The sequence below is a fragment of the Lucilia sericata genome, unplaced genomic scaffold (assembly GCF_015586225.1).
Source record: "Lucilia sericata isolate MDLA Ls3-8-SP2 unplaced genomic scaffold, ASM1558622v1 Contig000286F_arrow, whole genome shotgun sequence".
NCBI lineage: Eukaryota > Metazoa > Arthropoda > Insecta > Diptera > Calliphoridae > Lucilia > Lucilia sericata.
Genome location: NW_023994311.1, coordinates 259326 through 277619, shown reverse-complemented (window position 1 = coordinate 277619; position 18294 = coordinate 259326). Strand labels below are relative to the sequence as shown.

Below are 18294 nucleotides of genomic sequence, written 5' to 3'. Positions count from 1 at the left end.
CGTGTCGGACTAATTTCATGATGGTCTTTTTCAACCTTAGGGTGAGCTATTGTGACAACTCACCAAAGCCCTTTTGTGTATCTTTCACGTGGGTGGCAATTTTTGTACACCATTCCCTGTACAAGCACTTTGCGATCATTGCTGCCCGGTTGCATAACTTCTGAGATGTAAAAACATCGCTTCCGTTTACAACCACGCAGATGGAATGGCCTCTGTTGAATCGGTAACAGCACCCAGAGACCTATTCGGTAGTCCGAAACACAAATCCATCATATAAGCTGAGGACTTTGTTCTTACTCACAGAGAACACACTGTGGTACATCTGGTATGGACAGAGTTTGCGCCTCCCATACGTACATATATCGGTGAAACCATAAAATCTAAAATCCGGAAATTTTTGCAAATATAGCGCAAAAACTGACAGAAATAGTTTATTTTTTACTTTTAATTATGATAAATGTAGCAAAGCACACTGGTTATAGTTAGACCTTTATTTTATAGTTCAAGCTCTACACTAATTTTCATTTAGTAAGAGTTCGGCATCTTTCCACTAACAGTCTTTGAAATTTGCTAATAAACATTAAAATTTGTACTTAATTTCTTTTTATCTTTCAGATTTCAAAGGATAACAAAGAATTTACTTTAAACTTTTGTGATGAAAAAACAGTTCACAAGGCTGTTACTGATTATAGTCAGGGTTTGGTGAATCTATTTTTCATGACTAATGGTTCCTGCAATTCATATGGTAAGTTAACATTTCATTTTTTTTGTTTTTCATTTTCAAAAGTGATTTTTTTTTTGGAATTCAGCTTTGTTTATTTAGGAAGATTGTTGTTTGTATAAGCTTACATATATTTTTTTAAAACCAGAGTTCAAAGTTTATTTTTCTCTTTATTTTTTTTTTAAATTTAGCACGTGTTTTATGCAAAGTGTTCTCGTTTTATTTATTTTTTTTGTTTATTTTGACTTTTTATTCAATTTAATTTCCTTTTCCTGTTTTAAAACATCCGTTTGGCACAAGCATTTCCTTTTCTTTTTTTTTATTTGCCTCCTTTTAGCAGCGAGTATTCAATCAATTTGGTTGTAGTTGTTGTGTTTTCATCTTCTTTTATTGTTTACTTTTCGCTGTGTAGGTTTCCTTTCAATGTTGTTGCAGTAAATCGTGTTTTTTCTACTTCTCTGCGTCAGTGAGAGGGTTTTAGTAGTATTTGTATTAGACTGTGTGTGAGTGTATATTTGCAAGATTGTCTGTATTTGTCTTGTATAATTTTTTAATGCTTCTTACTGCTGCATGAAGTATCATCATTCGCTCCTTTTTATTTTTCTTCTTCAATTGTCCGTCTGTCTATCTATCTATCTAGTTGCTGCTGTTGTCTCATTTTTTTTTGCTGTCGTTGTTCTGGCTCCTGCGATTGCTGTTGTTGCTTCGAACCAATCTGTTGTTTTTAGCTACTTCTGTATTTTAATCTTCAAATCGCATTTGAATTGGCAATCATCCCAGTGCGCTCATATTTCGTTTATTTTTTTTGTTTCCTTAACTTTTTGTTGCATCACTACATAATGTACTGCTGTATGCTGCATTCATTTTGTTGCACAGTTTGTTACACACATCACTTGAATGCCAAGAGAATTGTTATAAAATTTCAGTTGTTTTTTATGCAGCAAAAACTATTGGAAGAATTACATATTTAATTTGATTAAAATTACATTATGTAAAATATACGTATATTTGAAGTACATACTCCAACTCACTTATCGAAGGCTCATTGTTACTAATACTGAGAAAGTTGTCATACCCCTTATAACGGGACATCGTGACTGTGGGTACGAAATAGGTCGGAGCTAAAATGTTAATATGTTATTTAGTGTGAGCAATCATAGTTACAGTTTTTCATCTCTACTCCTTTCAAATATCTATTACCTCAGTAGTGTATAAAATATTTCGTTCAATACCACCGTGTGTCACATTTATAATACTATTCATTTGTTCGTCATTTAATTTCAGTATTATCTTCAACACTTCTCACCACATAAAATCTTATCGGTCGAAATAGGTCGGAGCTAAAATGTTAATATGTTATTTAGTGTGAGCAATCATAGTTACAGTTTTTCATCTCTACTCCTTTCAAATATCTATTACCTCAGTAGTGTATAAAATATTTCGTTCAATACCACCGTGTGTCACATTTATAATACTATTCATTTGTTCGTCATTTAATTTCAGTATTATCTTCAACACTTCTCACCACATAAAATCTTATCGGTGTGTTTAGATCGTAAAATATTCCACTGATGAACCGATATACTTCATTTATAGAGCCACATATACATATAGTACAATTGTAGATACTTGTATTTCTCTACAACACTTAATTTCATTTTGTAGTAAAAAAAACTATTTCGTTGGGTTTTTAGATGCATTCAACTCGTTTATTTATTTTATTTCTTTTGGCGTTTATTTAACACGATTTTATTTCAGTTTAGTGTTGAATAAAAAAATATTAAATAAAAGAGAGAAATGAAAATAGCTAATTTACTGAAGTGTTTGTAATCGTAATTTAAAATTCTATGTAAGATTGAGGATGAAATAATTGATTTTTTTAGATAAAAAACATAAGTGATTTGTTAATGTTGGTAAAAACATGGCTAGGTTAGGTTAGGTTGATAGAAGGCTGTATACTACATCAAATCCGAAGAAATACACAAGACCTCTATCGGGCCTGTTGTGCACTTCTTTTCATGAAAAAACATTTTCACTGAATGTATTACTTTTTAAATGGTTAATAACTCAGTTTCCTGGACGTTATTCCTAAGAGTTTTCCAATCAGTATTAGTGAGGAATTTATTTCCGGAATAACATCCCTTCTAAAATACTTGGATCTAACTTCGACGAATGCCTGACAGTGGCAATGAAAGTGCTCCAGAGTTTCACTGTCCTCTCCACATGCCCTACATTCTTATGAATCCGCAGGTCCAATTTTGGATAGATGTGCTCGTAATCCTGTGTGTCCATTCATTATACGTACCGTCATACTAACCTCGGACTTGTAAAAACATAATATTTTGTTTCGACATTAGAGCATGACTTAATGACTATTTTTTTCACAAAAGCTTTTTTACACAGCGGTCAATTTTCTTCGTAAAAAATCGGCTGTAATTCCTTCAATATTGGTTGAACCTAAAAAAGGATAATTATCTCTGATCACAGAGTCAGTTTTTTTGGTGAACAAAAATCTGCTGTAGTTCCTCTAATGTTGCTCTAACATAAAAATACAATGATTTCTGATTTAGCGGTGTCATGAAATAATTCCCCAAAACAAAAATTAAATTGTAACTCCCCAAAAATTTGTTCATAAAGACACAACAACGAAATTTGGTGATTTAATTTGATGTTGGAGCTCTGCCCATTGGATTGACCTTCAAACAAATGTTATAGCTTTTATCCTCTCACAGACCTTTATTTTGTGATTATTTTTTTCATAAATAACTGAGATTTTGAGCAAAAATCTGAGACTACCTCTAAAAAATTATAAATATGTAACGACGATAAAACAGTTATATTTGGGTAATACAGTTTATATTGGTTTAAGGGTGGTTATACAATAGAATATGCTTGTAGATAGGCAATACAGTCCTATTATATACTTGGTGAAGGGTATATAAGATTCGGCACATCCAAATATAGAACTCTGACTTTTTTTTGAGAAATGTCACTAAAACCGACTGTCCATAACTGCCGGTCCACACTAGGAAACTATTTTTGGGAAACTTTTGATTTTGCGTGAGAGAGAAAGAAATATCATTCTCGCGTCACTTAAGTTACTTGTACAAAATTTGGTCAATCTAACTTTTATAGTTTCTCACATATACAAATTTTATTAATATGGGAGGTGCCACGCCCACTATTATTTTCTAAAAGTATTAGTTTGGTATTCATATAATTTTACAAAAGTTCACTTTAAAAATTTACTATGAAATTTGAAAATTAAGCAAAATGCTCTGATAGTTTTGTGGGGAGTTATTTCATGACGTCTCCCTCAGCAAATGTTATGAGGCATTTGTGGTGTTGTGCGTTATGTGAAGCCTATAATCCACCAAATGTTAAAAAAAAAATACTAATTCCTATACTCTAATGTAGTGTTGTCATTAATTACACGGGCCGACAAAATTTGAAAAAAGTGGAAACATTGACCCCAAGTTAGACGTTTAAGATGGCTGTTATAACATCTCTAAAGGACCAAAAATAGCGTTTTTTCAAACTTCTGGTCACGACATCTCAAATCCCACATGTAATGGAGAAATTTTGAGGGCAGATTCGGATTCAGCGCGGCTCAATCTTATAGTATACTTTGGTCAATGGGTTTGTCGGCCTGTGTTATCGAATCTACTTAATAATATCTATTTGTTAAGAAAAACCGCTTTAGTTCCATAAATGATAGTCCAATAGAGAAATAGGTTATAATCTATGATCACTCCTTAATCTTCCTGAAAAACCACCTATATATAAAAATTTATGTATGTTTATAGTCTATAGGCTACTGAACCTATTTTCTTGAAAATTTCACAGTGTCTTTCTGTACTTCTGGAAGAATCTATAGATTAATTTTTAATGCAATATTTCAAGTAGGAGCAAGGTGCCCCCTCGCATACAAAACATGTATTGAAGGTTGCATATCTCAGAAACAGCAATAGCTAGAGTCATAAATTTATTCGACAACTTTGATATCTATATAAACATTTTGGAACAAAACGGGCCTAACACTTCCCCTGTGAATGAAATATAAAAAATCGTATATCTGAGAAACAATTAGAGCTAGATAACTTAAACTATAAACAAATAACTTGATATACATGTGAACATTTAGGCTACATTGTGCCACATCCCCTATAAATAGGGGATAGGGATGAACATTTATAATTTTTGCACTTTAAATGTCGTTACAACACTTTTCTGCATGATGGCTCAGAAAAAGTGCTATAAGTATGTTCAAAGAAAGTTATTTAAATATGTTTATCTCAAAATGTTAACAGGTTTAACTAACTTCATAATTTATTAATTTTTAGTGTTCCCATGTGTTACTTAGTGAACACTTCTTTAAGTGTTCACAGATTTTTTATTTATATTTTACACTTTCAACAAAATCCTGTAATATTTAGTTTGTCTACATAGATTTTTCACGGTTATCGATAATCTTCCTCGTTGTAGAAGAAGTGCTTTCTTTTTACGTTAAATGTGATTAATCTTTTTTTCATTCCTCAGCATTTTTTATTTACAAATTTCATGACTTTTTAACTACAATATTGAATTTTTTTAAAAAGTCAATAATATTAAAAAAAAATAAAAAAATTAAATCCATTGAATTCCACTTTAATGTTGCCAACAATGGAATTGCATGTTTGTTGTTGAGTTTTTGCTAATCTTTAAGTGTTTATTTTTCTGTTGCTTACATAGTTTTTCGGATGCTACCATACAGATCTCGTATAGTCTTATCACTATAGTATTTGATTTGTTTTTGTTTTATTTGTTGCTGGAGTTGCTGCTGTTGCATATTGCTCTTTTTTTTGCAATGCTGCACACTTACTTATGCCACCATGTTAAGGAGGATAAAATGTAAAAAGTTTTTTTATGTATTCCACTATTGTGTGGTGTATGAATATTTAATATGGCGTCATCATGCTTTTACTTGCATTTCCTCATGCTGCAATGTTTGTGTTCCTTGTTTTTTTCGGGTTTCCTTCCAATGGCGACACATACATCCTTTTTAACTTACACATACTTTTTTATATGTTTGTATGTATATGTAAACACATTTTCAGATCCTTAAAAAGGAAAAATATCCAAAAAATTAAAAAAAAACTATTTCACTTTTTCAGCATTGATAAGTTGCTACTCGTACGAACAAAAAAGTAATTCGTTAATAAAAAAAATCACAACATGCTGGTTTATATTTATACTTCCATTTTATTTTACCCTACACTTGTGATAATGTTAGATAGAGTAATATGTCTACAAATAGTTTACTAGTGGTTATTAATGTATAAGTGCTTATTTATTACCACGTAATATAAAATGAAACTACCTACTTTTATATAATTGTAGCATGCAAATAAGTTCTCCTGTACCTACATTAATTACAATTTAAACTCTTTTCGTTTGTCTTTATTATTGAAAATCCCGTTTAAAAAATACAGTTTACTATCCTTATTGTCTATTGACGTGTTGTTTCTTAGATGTTCAATTTTAATTTTTTTCAAAAATGAAAAATCAAACAGTTAATTCGAATACCTTTCGTTGATGGTTTCCAATACCATTCGAAAGTAAAATCCTCATTAAATTGTCGTTAAGCTCAACAGCTGCTACTTGCTTTTGTTTTTCATTGCTTTTTTTATAATTCTCGTTCATTTTTTCCTGATCTTTATTAAAATTTCCAAAGGGTCTTTATCATCAATATAAAGAGTTGCTGATAAAATTGTTATTTAATTTGAAGTTTTCCTTCAATGTATTCTTCAATTCACAAGCAACATAGCCCAATGGCGTAACATCCAAATATTTTGGAAATAAATGTGGAATTTCTAAACGGCTGGTAAGGATATAATTTGTCATGGGTGTAGACAAGGAGCATTCGATTATAGCTTTTAAAATGGACCCACAATTCAGTGGCTTCGTTATAGGGGCACAAATTAGGGCGCCATCGAGATGTGAATTTTTCATATATGATGCCAAACTCAAATTTAGTATTTTTTTTAGGTCAATCTATACAAATTAATTAATTGTCAACAATTTCATAGAAAATTTAAAAAGTTCTTTTAGACGAAAGTACTGTTATGTCATCACTAAAACTCTATGATTTTGTGTTTTTATACATGTTTAAGGAATATTTCTTAAGTACCACAAAGCCCTACACTACCATAATGCGAAAGCTATTTACGTTTGTGCTGATGTTTGTAACGCAAAAAAATATTGGTCCACCCACCTTAAAGTTTTTTGAACACTTTTTGAGTTGATTAAGACATGTCCGTCTGTCTCTCCGGCTGGCAGCCAGCCATGTAAACCTTGTTTTGAACACCAAAAGTACTAATATATCTTCTTAGAAAAATGTTAGTTCTTGCTGTTATTAACAATTCTAAAAGTACAATTTGAAAAGTGAATAATACCAAAAACTTCCTACCTATAAATTATCATTCAATACATTTTTTTAGACTTTTAAATAAATAAATTTTTATCATTAAGTCCCTAATTGAGTACCAAAGAGTTAAGCCAGCTCAATATATTAAAAAAAAGAAGTATAAAAACCCAAATTTTACCATTGATTCCATAAAGGAGAGAATATTTTCATTTTTAGATGTTTGAAGTTCAAAAGGTACCAGTACTATATATAAGAGTAATTTTATGACAAGAGTCATGTATGGAGATTTTGCCATCGAACTCTTATATAAACAAGCTAGGTCCAGAAAAATTTATATTAAGTGATTTTCGGATGTGGATCTTGTACGGGTGCTATGATTTATTATGGGCCTATCTTGCCGATGCCAAAACTTTAAGAGATTGATTTGTATATGTACGGACCATATTCCTGACGATTTTTACTCCGACGTCGATATTTTTAATGAACTAAATTCTGTTGATGACCTTATATCGGAGCTATCACCAATAATAGGCCAGTTGGAAAACATTTTAGCTGAATGATTTATCTTTACACAGAACATACTCAAGTCAAATTTTATCCGGATAGAATAATTTAATAATGAATTATGTGGTATGAAGTGATTTTTAGAAGTGAACCTTATATGGGAGCTAAGACTAATTATGGACCGATCCGGAAAACATTTTGTTAGAATCATTTATATGTACACAAAACATATTCAAGTCGAACTTTATCCCGATAGCTTTACTATTCAACGAAATGCATGCATTTAAGTGATTTTCGGTAGTGGTCCTTATATGGGAGCTATGAACATCCGAAAAAATTATCGTAAAATGATTTATATGTACACAAAACATATTTAGGTTGAATTTTATCCCGATAGCTTTATAATTCAATGAAATATATGCGATTAAGTGATTTTCAGAAGTGGACTTCATATGGGAGCTATGACCAATTATGGGCCTATCCGGAAACAATTTCGTAGAGTGATTTATATATAGACAAAACATATTTGTGTAAAATTTTTTCATAATAGTTTAATTTATCAATGATATATGTGCTTTTAAGTGATTTTCGGAAATGGACATTATATAGGAGCTATGACCAATTGTGGACCGATACAGATCTACGTTGGTAGTATGATTTCTGTTCGTATTAAACTTACATGTCCAAAATTTTGTATTGATATATTTGAGGGAGTTATTAACGTTAAACTAATTTCCGGGAATATTTACTTTAGTATGTTGGCTATGGGAAATTTTGGATCAATTGTAATGATTTGGCACATACATACTTGAATCCTGGCAGAAAAAAATAATGTGTGACAAAATTCATCGAAATGTCTTTGGTAGTTTCTGAGAAGACTAGGGTAGAAGGTTGATCATGCGCCATAGGGGCACATCTGCCAATAGCGAATAACTTGAAAACTGAGTAATCGACTTTATCGCATTATCAAATTTTGTTTTCGTTTATCGATTATCTATCATCCCTGAAAATTTGAAACATTAACTTTACATATGATGGGAGGCAGACATGATTTATTGTTTTTCAAAGGGCTGTGAAAATATTTCACTGTGTGAACTTTTTATGCTTTTTGTGATAGAAAAAATATATTTGGTCAGTATTAGAACGTCAATAATAGTGAACAATAAGACATAATAATATTTTCGATATTATAATTTGAAGCCCGAAAAAAATTGAAACTAAACCCCAGAAATGCCCGTGGGGCACATGCGCCAAATATATATAATGCTTGTGATGTAGAACAAAATTTGGTTAAAATATAGAAAAAAATCAGTAATAATTTGTTTTAATTTTTTTGTTAAGTTTTGTGAAATAAACAATAAATATCTAGTTTATTATACTTTGTTTAATGAATTAAAGTATAAAACAGCAAAATAAGTTTTTATTTTTGTAATTTTTTCTTTTATTTTACTAATGACAAATCTGTCCCATCCCCTTGGCGCTTTTACCCCATGGATGGTGCGGTATCGCCGTTTTTGGTCAGTGCGGAAAAGTTAAAAAAATATGTACATGAGGATGACTTAGGAAAGATTGAAAGGAATACAACTAAAGCCAACATATCTAAGTATCCGAACCAAGAAAAATATTAAGAATATGTATTGTGGTTTTAATTTGAGGCCGCCTCAAAAAAAAAAAGTGGCGTATGGTCCCCCTTCTACCCTACTTAAGAATTGGAAAACTGATTTTGTTGATTTTTAATACCAAACAGCTTAGGACAATAATAAATATTTTCGGTCAATTTGGTTGATTTCCTTTGCTTAGTTTTAACGTCAACATGATTTACACAGACAGACAGACGGACATAGCTAAATCGACTCAGAATTTCACAAGGACCCAGTATAAATATACTTTGTTGGGGTTAAGATGAGTATTTTTTGGTGTTACACACGGAATGACAAACTTATATATACCCTCCATCACCACTGATGGTGGTATAAAAACGATAAAAAAAAGTTTTTTTTAAGAAAATGTAAAAAATTAATTTCTGTATCGATCCAGAAATATTTTTTTAATAAATATCGCCAATGGGATGATCAAAATCATGCACTATTTATACAATTTATAAAAATAATTTAAGAAATTTTACAGCATCCGAAAAAAAAAACATTTCAAATAATCTTATTTAATATTAAATCCTTAAAACAATTTATGCGTTCTAGATTTATCCACTCATCCTGATAACCTTAATTATTTTGCTTAAAAAAAAACAACATTTTATTTTTGTTAGCATTATTTTGTTCTTCTGCTGAATACAAAAATATAAAGAGCCTGGAAAAAAAAATCGCTTGTTTGTTTTTTTCTCCTAGTGATGACAAAAACTAAAATCCTGAAATCAGTTTTTCAGCCTAAAAAGTCACATTTGATTTTGTCGTTAAAAGTTGGTGTAAGCGAAAATGACTTTTGCGTTTCGTTCTTTGTTTTATCAGTTCTAATACTACTCAAAGTTCGTAATAAAGATTGGCATATGAAAAAAATGAAGAAATCTAGCCTTAGAGTCACTGAGTGAGTGAGTGAATAAGTGATTACGACTGACTAAATGCATATTTGTTTCCAATTCAGTTGAATGAATTCTGTGTGTACAGAAATGTTTTTATTTGTATTTTTTTCAGAATCCTTTTTTTTTGTGTTTTTTTTTTTTTTGGTTGATAAAAAAGCAAAGTCCAAGCATTTGTAATTTGGATTTTTTCCTTGTGCTATACATAGTGGCATAGGATTCAGTTTAACATGAAGGCGGCTTATTGGATATTTTTATTGGAAACAACATGAAAAAAAGTCAGTTTTTAAAAGGTTGCTATTTCGACATCCGTTTAAATTGATAAAGCTTAAAAAATTTAAATGTTTTTATTTAGTTGAAAAGTACGTTCGACAGCCACTTAGAGTTAATTTTTTAATTGACCCATTTTCGTTCCGTTTTTCTTTTTTCTTCTAATTTTTAAAAATAAATTTAATTAATAATTTTTTATTTTTATATTTTTTATTACCATGAATTGTGTAAGTTAGTTAGCAATGTTGGTGTAAAACAAATAAATAATGTAATTCACTAAAAATATTCATCGTTGACCTTGGTTTTTGGTATTTAAAATCGGTCCATTCCGCGAAAATTTTTAATCAAAAAAATTCGTATAAAAGATTGTCTTTAAAAGAGATTAAAAACAATGCGAAGAGCTTTAACTTTTGATTGCTTTTGATCCTTTGTAAGGACTCTAAACAAAAAATTTAAATAATTTTCATTTTTTTACATTTTATAGCCTCTTAACCCGCTTTTGCAACACTTCCATTGAAAGCTGTTTGCATCTTCTGTTTACTCAAATTTTAACTACATTTTCATAAAAATTGTATTATTATTATTATTGTTGCTGTTGTTGTTGTTGTTTAACAATTGTATTATATAATTTATTTTTGTACTTTAAGAACTAATACTTTTTTTATGACTTCAATCGCATTGTAAAACATAATTATGTTAGTGTTTGCTCTTGTTGTGTCCCTCTTCAAAAGCACGAAACAGTAATTTAAAATAATGATGTGAAATAAAACGTACCATAATTCCATTCTAATCTTACTCAACATCAAAATTTTGCTATGGTCCTCTAAATCTGCTTGCTGTGACAGTTACTGTCTATCTGTAGGTTATTCTGTTTCTAAAAGAAAAAAAAAACAAAATTTTGAAGACATTTTCTAGCAAATTACAATCAAAATGTTAACATCCTTGCAAACAATGACAGGATAATGACTTACTTTCTCTCGACTAGTTACAATTCTGTGTTTTGTTGTTTATTTGGATTTATTTTTTGAAATGATATAAACTTAAAAAATTACTACAACTAAACAAAATATATATTTTGTTGTTTGGATTTAATTCATTTCTTGTTGTTCTCTCATTGTCATTTTGCACTAAGGTTTTTGTTTAGTAGCAGCAAAAGCTTTTTTGTCATAGTTAACAACTTTGTAAAGTAATAACAGCACTGAGAGAAAAAAAGTCGTGTGTTATAAGAATCTACAAACAATAACTCTAATGGAATCAGATTCTAAACTTCCAAAAATTGTTTAGTAAATTCATAACAACATTTGCCAATATTTTTCTAAGTGTTCTTTCGAGCGCTTAAAACTTTTTGTATAACAGCTGTAATATTTATCAAATAAAATGAAAAATGTTTTCTTTCCTCTACTTTATTTTGGTAGTTGTATACAACGTTGACACATTAAGCCTACTTAGAAAATGGTGATTAAATTGTATTTAGTAGATGATGACAATAACAGTTGTAAGTTATTTTCAGCTTTTATAGATATTTGTTTTTCGTTTGGGTTATTTTATTATTCTTGTTATACCCTACCCAACATCAATGTGGTTCTTTTTCAACACTTTCCATATCGTCAGTATTTGTAATCAAACTACGTGTTCCGAATTTCAAATTAATTGAATGAAATTCGGAACACAAAGATGGACATTTTTGATTTTGGTTAAAATTATTTTTCACATTTACATCGGAATTTGAATCCAGCCATTTTTTTGCTCTCCATACAAAATGTATAAAAATCCGATTTCGTCATTCGAATTTCGAAGATATCTTAAAGAAGGAAGAATATATAACAGCTGTTTTAATTCTTTATATTAATATCGACTTTCAGATGATATAACATAATTTATTAACCTGTGTAATTGACGTACAAAAACTCGATGAAAATCATAGTTTGGTCCTAGTCCATATATAAATCCTCCATCAGAAAATGGTTTTGTCAATAATAATCGCTTGATAATAATGGAATAAATATTGGGTCTATGTAGAATTTGATCCGTAATCGGCCCAAAACCTGATATCGGAACTTCTCCAAAAACCAGATTAATCATCATAGATTTCAGATGGATATCGATTTTTTAATAAAATTTAATACCAAAAATTTTATTATAAATAAAGAAGTCGATCGAAATCAATCCAAAATTGACCTTCTTCTTATAGCAATTGTAGGGCATTGTATGTATAGTCGGGCATGACCGGCATGACCGACTTGTTATTGGATATTGTTTTGTTATAAGAATTAATACAACCTGAATAAAACCCCGTAGTGCTTTGCTTACAATGACTTAAAGCTCCATATAGAATTGAATTGTCGAACTCTTCCAAAAACCACGATTAATATCGATTTAAAAAAGTTCCATGAAATTTGATCCTTAATTGGCCACCTGGTAAATCTTGTAGGTTATCATATAGTCGGACATGGCAGATTATATTTTTATACCCTCCACCACCATCAGTGGTGATAGAGGGTATATATAAGTTTGTCATTCCGTGTTTAACACCAAGAAATATTCATCTGAGATATAAAAATAAACCAAATTCACCAAAAATATTCATTGTTATCCTAAGCAGTTTTGTATTGAAAATCAGCAAAATCGGTACAACGTAAAAAGTTATGAGTAAAAATTTTACTTTGTTTTTCGTAATTTTTAAGTCGATTTATCAGAAACTACAAAAGATAATTCGATGAGTTTTGTCACACGTTATTTTGCACAGGGATTAATTATGTTGAAAATCAAAACAATCGACCCAAAATTTTCCAAAGCCCCCATACAAAGGTACATATTTCGGGAAATGGATTTATCGTTAATAACTTCCTCAAATATATCGATATCAACTTAAAATTTTGCACATATAAATATAATATGAACAGAAATCATACTACAAACGTAGATTTGTATAGGTCCACAATTGGTCATAGCTCCCATATAAGGCCCACATCCGAAAATCACTCAAACACATATATTTAACTGATTAATAAAGCTATCGAGATAAAATTCGACATGAATATGTTTTGTGTATGTATAAACCATTCTAGCAATTTTTCCGAATCGGTCCATAATTGGTCATAGCTCCCATATAAGATCACTTCCGAAAATCACTTAAACGCTCATATTTTATTAACTAATAAAGCTATTGGGGTAAGATTCGACAGGAATATGTTTTGTATATATATAAATCATTAAGCGAAATTTTTTCCGAATCAGTACACAATTGGTCACAGCTCTCATATAAGGTCCACTATCGAAAATCATTTAAACGCACATATTCCATTGATAAATAAAGCTATTGAGATAAAATTCGGCACGAATATGTTTTGTATATGTATTAATTACTCTACGATTTGTTTTCCGGATGTATGTATCAATCACTCTACGATTTTTTTTCTGGATAGGCCCGTAATTGGTCATAGCTAACATATAAGATCAACTTCCGAAAATAACTTAAGCGTACATATTTTATTAACTCATAAAGCTATCGGGGTAAAATTCGACGTGAATATTTTTTTGTATATGTATATATTTAAATATATATGCGAAATTTTTCCCAGATCAGTCCATAATTGGATCATTTCCGAAAATAAATTAAATGCACAATTTCATTGACAATAAAACTTATCGGAATAAAATTCTACTTGAATATGTTTTGTATATATATAAATCAGTCGATCCATAAATAGTCGTTAGCTCTCATATAAGGTTCACTTCTGAAAATCACTTAATACCACATAATTCATTATTACATGATTATATCCGGATATCTAAAAACTAGATAGTTATATGGGTTTTAATAAAATGTAGCGTGCTGGTGGAGGGTTTTTAAGATTCGGCATAGCCGAATATAGCACTCTAACTTGTTTTATCTACTTGTTATTGTCATTGCTGCTGTTATAATAAGGCAAGATGATTTCTAAGTTTTACAGTTTATTTAGGTGAAAATTAACAATAAAGCGGAAAAAGTTTCTTGTGAAAAAAGTTTTTCTACAAAACAACAAACAGCAACTTACGAAAACTCAATTTTATTTGCATATATCTTTATATCTAAATATGTATGTGTGTGTGTTATTTAGTCTGTATGTACGCATGTAGATCCTATAATGTATTTACTTAAATTTCCTTTTCGTTGTTGTGCTCGTTACAGGTCTTATCAACGTACAAATGCGTTTAATTTGTAGCAGCACTACCGAAGAACCTTCAACATCCTTTAGTGGGGTAAGTACTTACATACTTGTTACAATTCATTCAAAATGCCAGCTAACTTTTCCCTCCCCTTTCCTCTACCGTTTTAACCTTTTTTAATGACATTAAATGATAGTGATATGAGTTTGAATATGGTTATAGTCTAAAACTTAAATACAGGCGAGTTCAAATTCATCCAGACTCTCATACGTACATTAAAATAGTACTTATGTATATACATACATGTAAATATCTATTATTTTATTACAGTTTAACAAAAATACTTACATTTATCCATATGCGTTGTTAACTGTAGTTACATTTTTCCTTATATTAGATAAAGAAAACTATTTTCGCCTAGAGAAATTTGTTTTCCGGTAATTTAATTTTTGCTTATGAATCTGTGGTTGTCTGCAATAACATCCTAACTCGTAAATCATACTTTTGTAAAAATCATTTTTTAAACCCATAACCAGTAATGGTATGGTTTTCTCTGGCTTCCTGCAATCGTTTGTATGAATACCCCGAATTCGAGTTCACTGTAACCACCTACACAGCCAAATATAGTATGTATGTTCTACGTATATAGCTTTTTGGTAAATTTGTTTATAATCTAAAGTACTTAGTTTGAACATTTTCATCAGTTTCCCTAAAACGAAAAGTTTAAATGTATATTTTCCTTAAACTTTGTGTTTACTTTTCTTTCGGTTTTTTTTTGTTATTGGCTGCATTGGGTTCTTATTCTTACCAGACATGTAAACAACATTAGGTTAACTCGTCGTCTTCTTCTTTTTTTCTTATATCTAATACTCGTTAAACTTTAGGGCTTTTTCCACATTTTTATGTTCTTTAGTTTTATATCCGCATCCTCATACGTTGCTGTCGACGTCATTGAAGTTGTCTGCACGTCTGTCTGTCTTTCTATCTGTTTTCATTTGCACATGAAGCAGACAATCTGCGTTTACATGCAGTATGCAACGTTTACCGTGTTGTTGTTGTTGTTTTCCTTTAAATTGTTATTTAATAAAATTGTTGTGTATATGTGTTGGTATGTAGTTATGCTTGTGTGAGTATTTGCTGTTAAGAATCCCTGTAGTTTGGGGCATCTGTTCCGAATTGGGGACTATTATTTATAGCGAAAATGGCATTATACTTCGTCTTAATATCCTAAATAAGAATAAAACTGTAAAAACAAGTGGGACATGGATTAGTAAGGTTCCTTATGCTAAATTTCATCGCGATACTAATGGTTATAAGTAAATTTTGGATGTTTAAGATATTTTTTAAATGGAGGCTTGTATGAGAGCTAGGGTCAATCAAATAAGGTCCGATCATTACAAAAATCGGCATGGTCATATATAGAATTTAGTTGGAGAGATAGTAGTATATTTAACGTAACTAGGTGTTAAAACCCCAAATTTTATCAAAATATTTTAAAAGTTGTGGCCTGTAGCTTGCACATAAGGTTTACATGGATAGCCAAGCGGACAGACGGACGGGTGGACTCAGAAAGCGATTCTTAGTTGATCCGTATACTCTAAGGTGAAGGGCCAATATTTTTGTGCGTTACAAACATCAGCACAAACGCATAATACTCTCCCGACTATAGTGGTGTAGGGTATAATAAATTTGTTTCAATCTTCATGGAAAGAAGATATAACCGATTTTAAACATTTTTTTAAGTCGTCAGATTGTACTTTAGTGAAGAATATATTTAAATGAATCTCCAAGCTAAAGTAATATAACTCAGGTGACCCAAGTGGATCAAACATATAATAAAAAGAATATACATATGTATATGTACATAGAAATTCGTTCAATCAAGTAGTTAGACATTTGGGCACAATATTATCTTTCTCCTTGTAAAGCTGCTGGCTAAGTGATAAAACTTGTGAAATTAGTTTTTTACAATAAAAAGCAATATTTTGTTTTGAAGAACAGAACAATTCAGAATGTTTTAAAATGTTTCTTACTTTTTAAAAAAATTTACTAAACAATAAAATTTAAAAACACAAGCCAGCGAAATGAAGGTTTGGTAAAATCATAAGGGATCTTTGGAGCAATGGGATCAACATTTTTATACCCTACACCACTATAGTGGTGTAGGGTATCAGCGTTTGTGTACTAACGTACTAAAATATTATTGCTATACCCACTTTAAAGTATACCAATTGATTCAGAATCACTTTCTGAGTCGGTTTAACGATGTCCGCCCGTCCGTCCGTGTGTCCATGTAAACGTTGTTATCAAAGTACATGTCGCAATTTTCAAGATAATTCGAAATGAAATTTGGAATACACGTTTCTTTTGACCCAAGGACGAGGCCTATTGCAAATGGTTAGAATTGGTCCATTATTTCACCTAGCCCCCATACAACTGAACCCCCCGAAAAGGGTTTTTGAGCCCATAATGATGTATAATATAAATGTATCTCGATAAAAGTTCGCACAACTAAGTTTTATACAAGCCTTGATGACGTTGCTGAATTTCGAAATGATGGGACCTCATTTGATCCTAGCCCCCATATAAAGCCCCCTTCAGAAAGTGACTTGAATATCCGCAATTCACTTTTTAACACTGTTATTGCAATGAAATTTAGCACAAACAAATATTATATAAATATAAATCTATCCAGCCCATTTTATCGGGATCGGTCCACATTTGCCCCATATAAAGCCTCTTTCAGAAAATTAGTTTTTCGTTAATAAATTGCTTAAATAAATCGGAATCAAGGTAATATTCAAGATAAACGCTTTATTATGCAAAATAAATCACATTAAATATTCATAATTGGTGTAGAGTATCATATGGTCGGCCACGCCCGACTATACTTTCTAACTTGTTCATAATGCTTTAAAATTCATTTATTATAACATTTGTTAATTATGAACTCATTCTGATCAAAAACTTAAGTACAACGATGTTTTTCCGCTTAAGGTTTAATAGGGGGCAGGCGTATCCTTGCACCGTTTTGTTGAAATACAGGAGTTTTTGTTAATTATCTTATAATCTAATTTTAAATAGGAGGTAGCCTTATCCATGGACCGATTCTAATTTTGAATGTACATATTCTTATGAAAAAGTAGATACAAATACGTTTTTAAGTTATATGGGAGGTGGGCGTGTCCTTGCGCCGATTTTTTCTAATACAAGGGTTTTGTTTATTATCTTATTAAACATATTCGATGGAAATTGTAGTTTCAACGTAATTTTTAAGCTCATACAAGTGAAAAACGAATACATTGGCGATTTTATTTGTTACAAGTTCACATAGCGTGGAAATTCTTTATAATTTTTTCAGTTTCATTAGAATTTAACAAAATGTATTTTCAATACAAGTGAATTTCTTTCCATTCATCATTTTAAAACCAAATAAATATTTAAGAAAAGTTTAAAAACGCGCTTGGCATCAAGCAACTAACCTCTTCCTTTTTCTCTTGTAAAATAATTTTTTACAAGATTTTAGTAGTAAATCGACTTAAAATTTTTTTTTTATATTTTATTTACTGGTATTATCTAAATTTAACAAAAGCTGTTGTTGCTTTTAAAAAATCTTAAATTTTTCTTCTTCAAATATTTATTTTGTGTTTTTTTGATTTAATCTGACGAGAAAAGAAAATCGTATGTATGGTGACTTATAAATAATATTAA

General features: G+C 30.5%; 1 protein-coding gene across 3 annotated transcripts in view; it reads left to right on the top strand.

Moving 5' to 3' along the window:
- LOC119603272 (cation-independent mannose-6-phosphate receptor) overlaps positions 1 to 18294 on the top strand; it is a 138776-nt gene that overhangs the window by 53124 nt on the left and 67358 nt on the right. For all 3 annotated transcript variants that reach the window (XM_037955257.1, XM_037955256.1, XM_037955258.1), the window contains 2 exons: positions 616 to 745; positions 14606 to 14676. In XM_037955257.1, coding sequence (XP_037811185.1) covers positions 616 to 745; positions 14606 to 14676 — 201 coding nt within the window. The remainder of the gene's footprint in view (positions 1 to 615; positions 746 to 14605; positions 14677 to 18294) is intronic.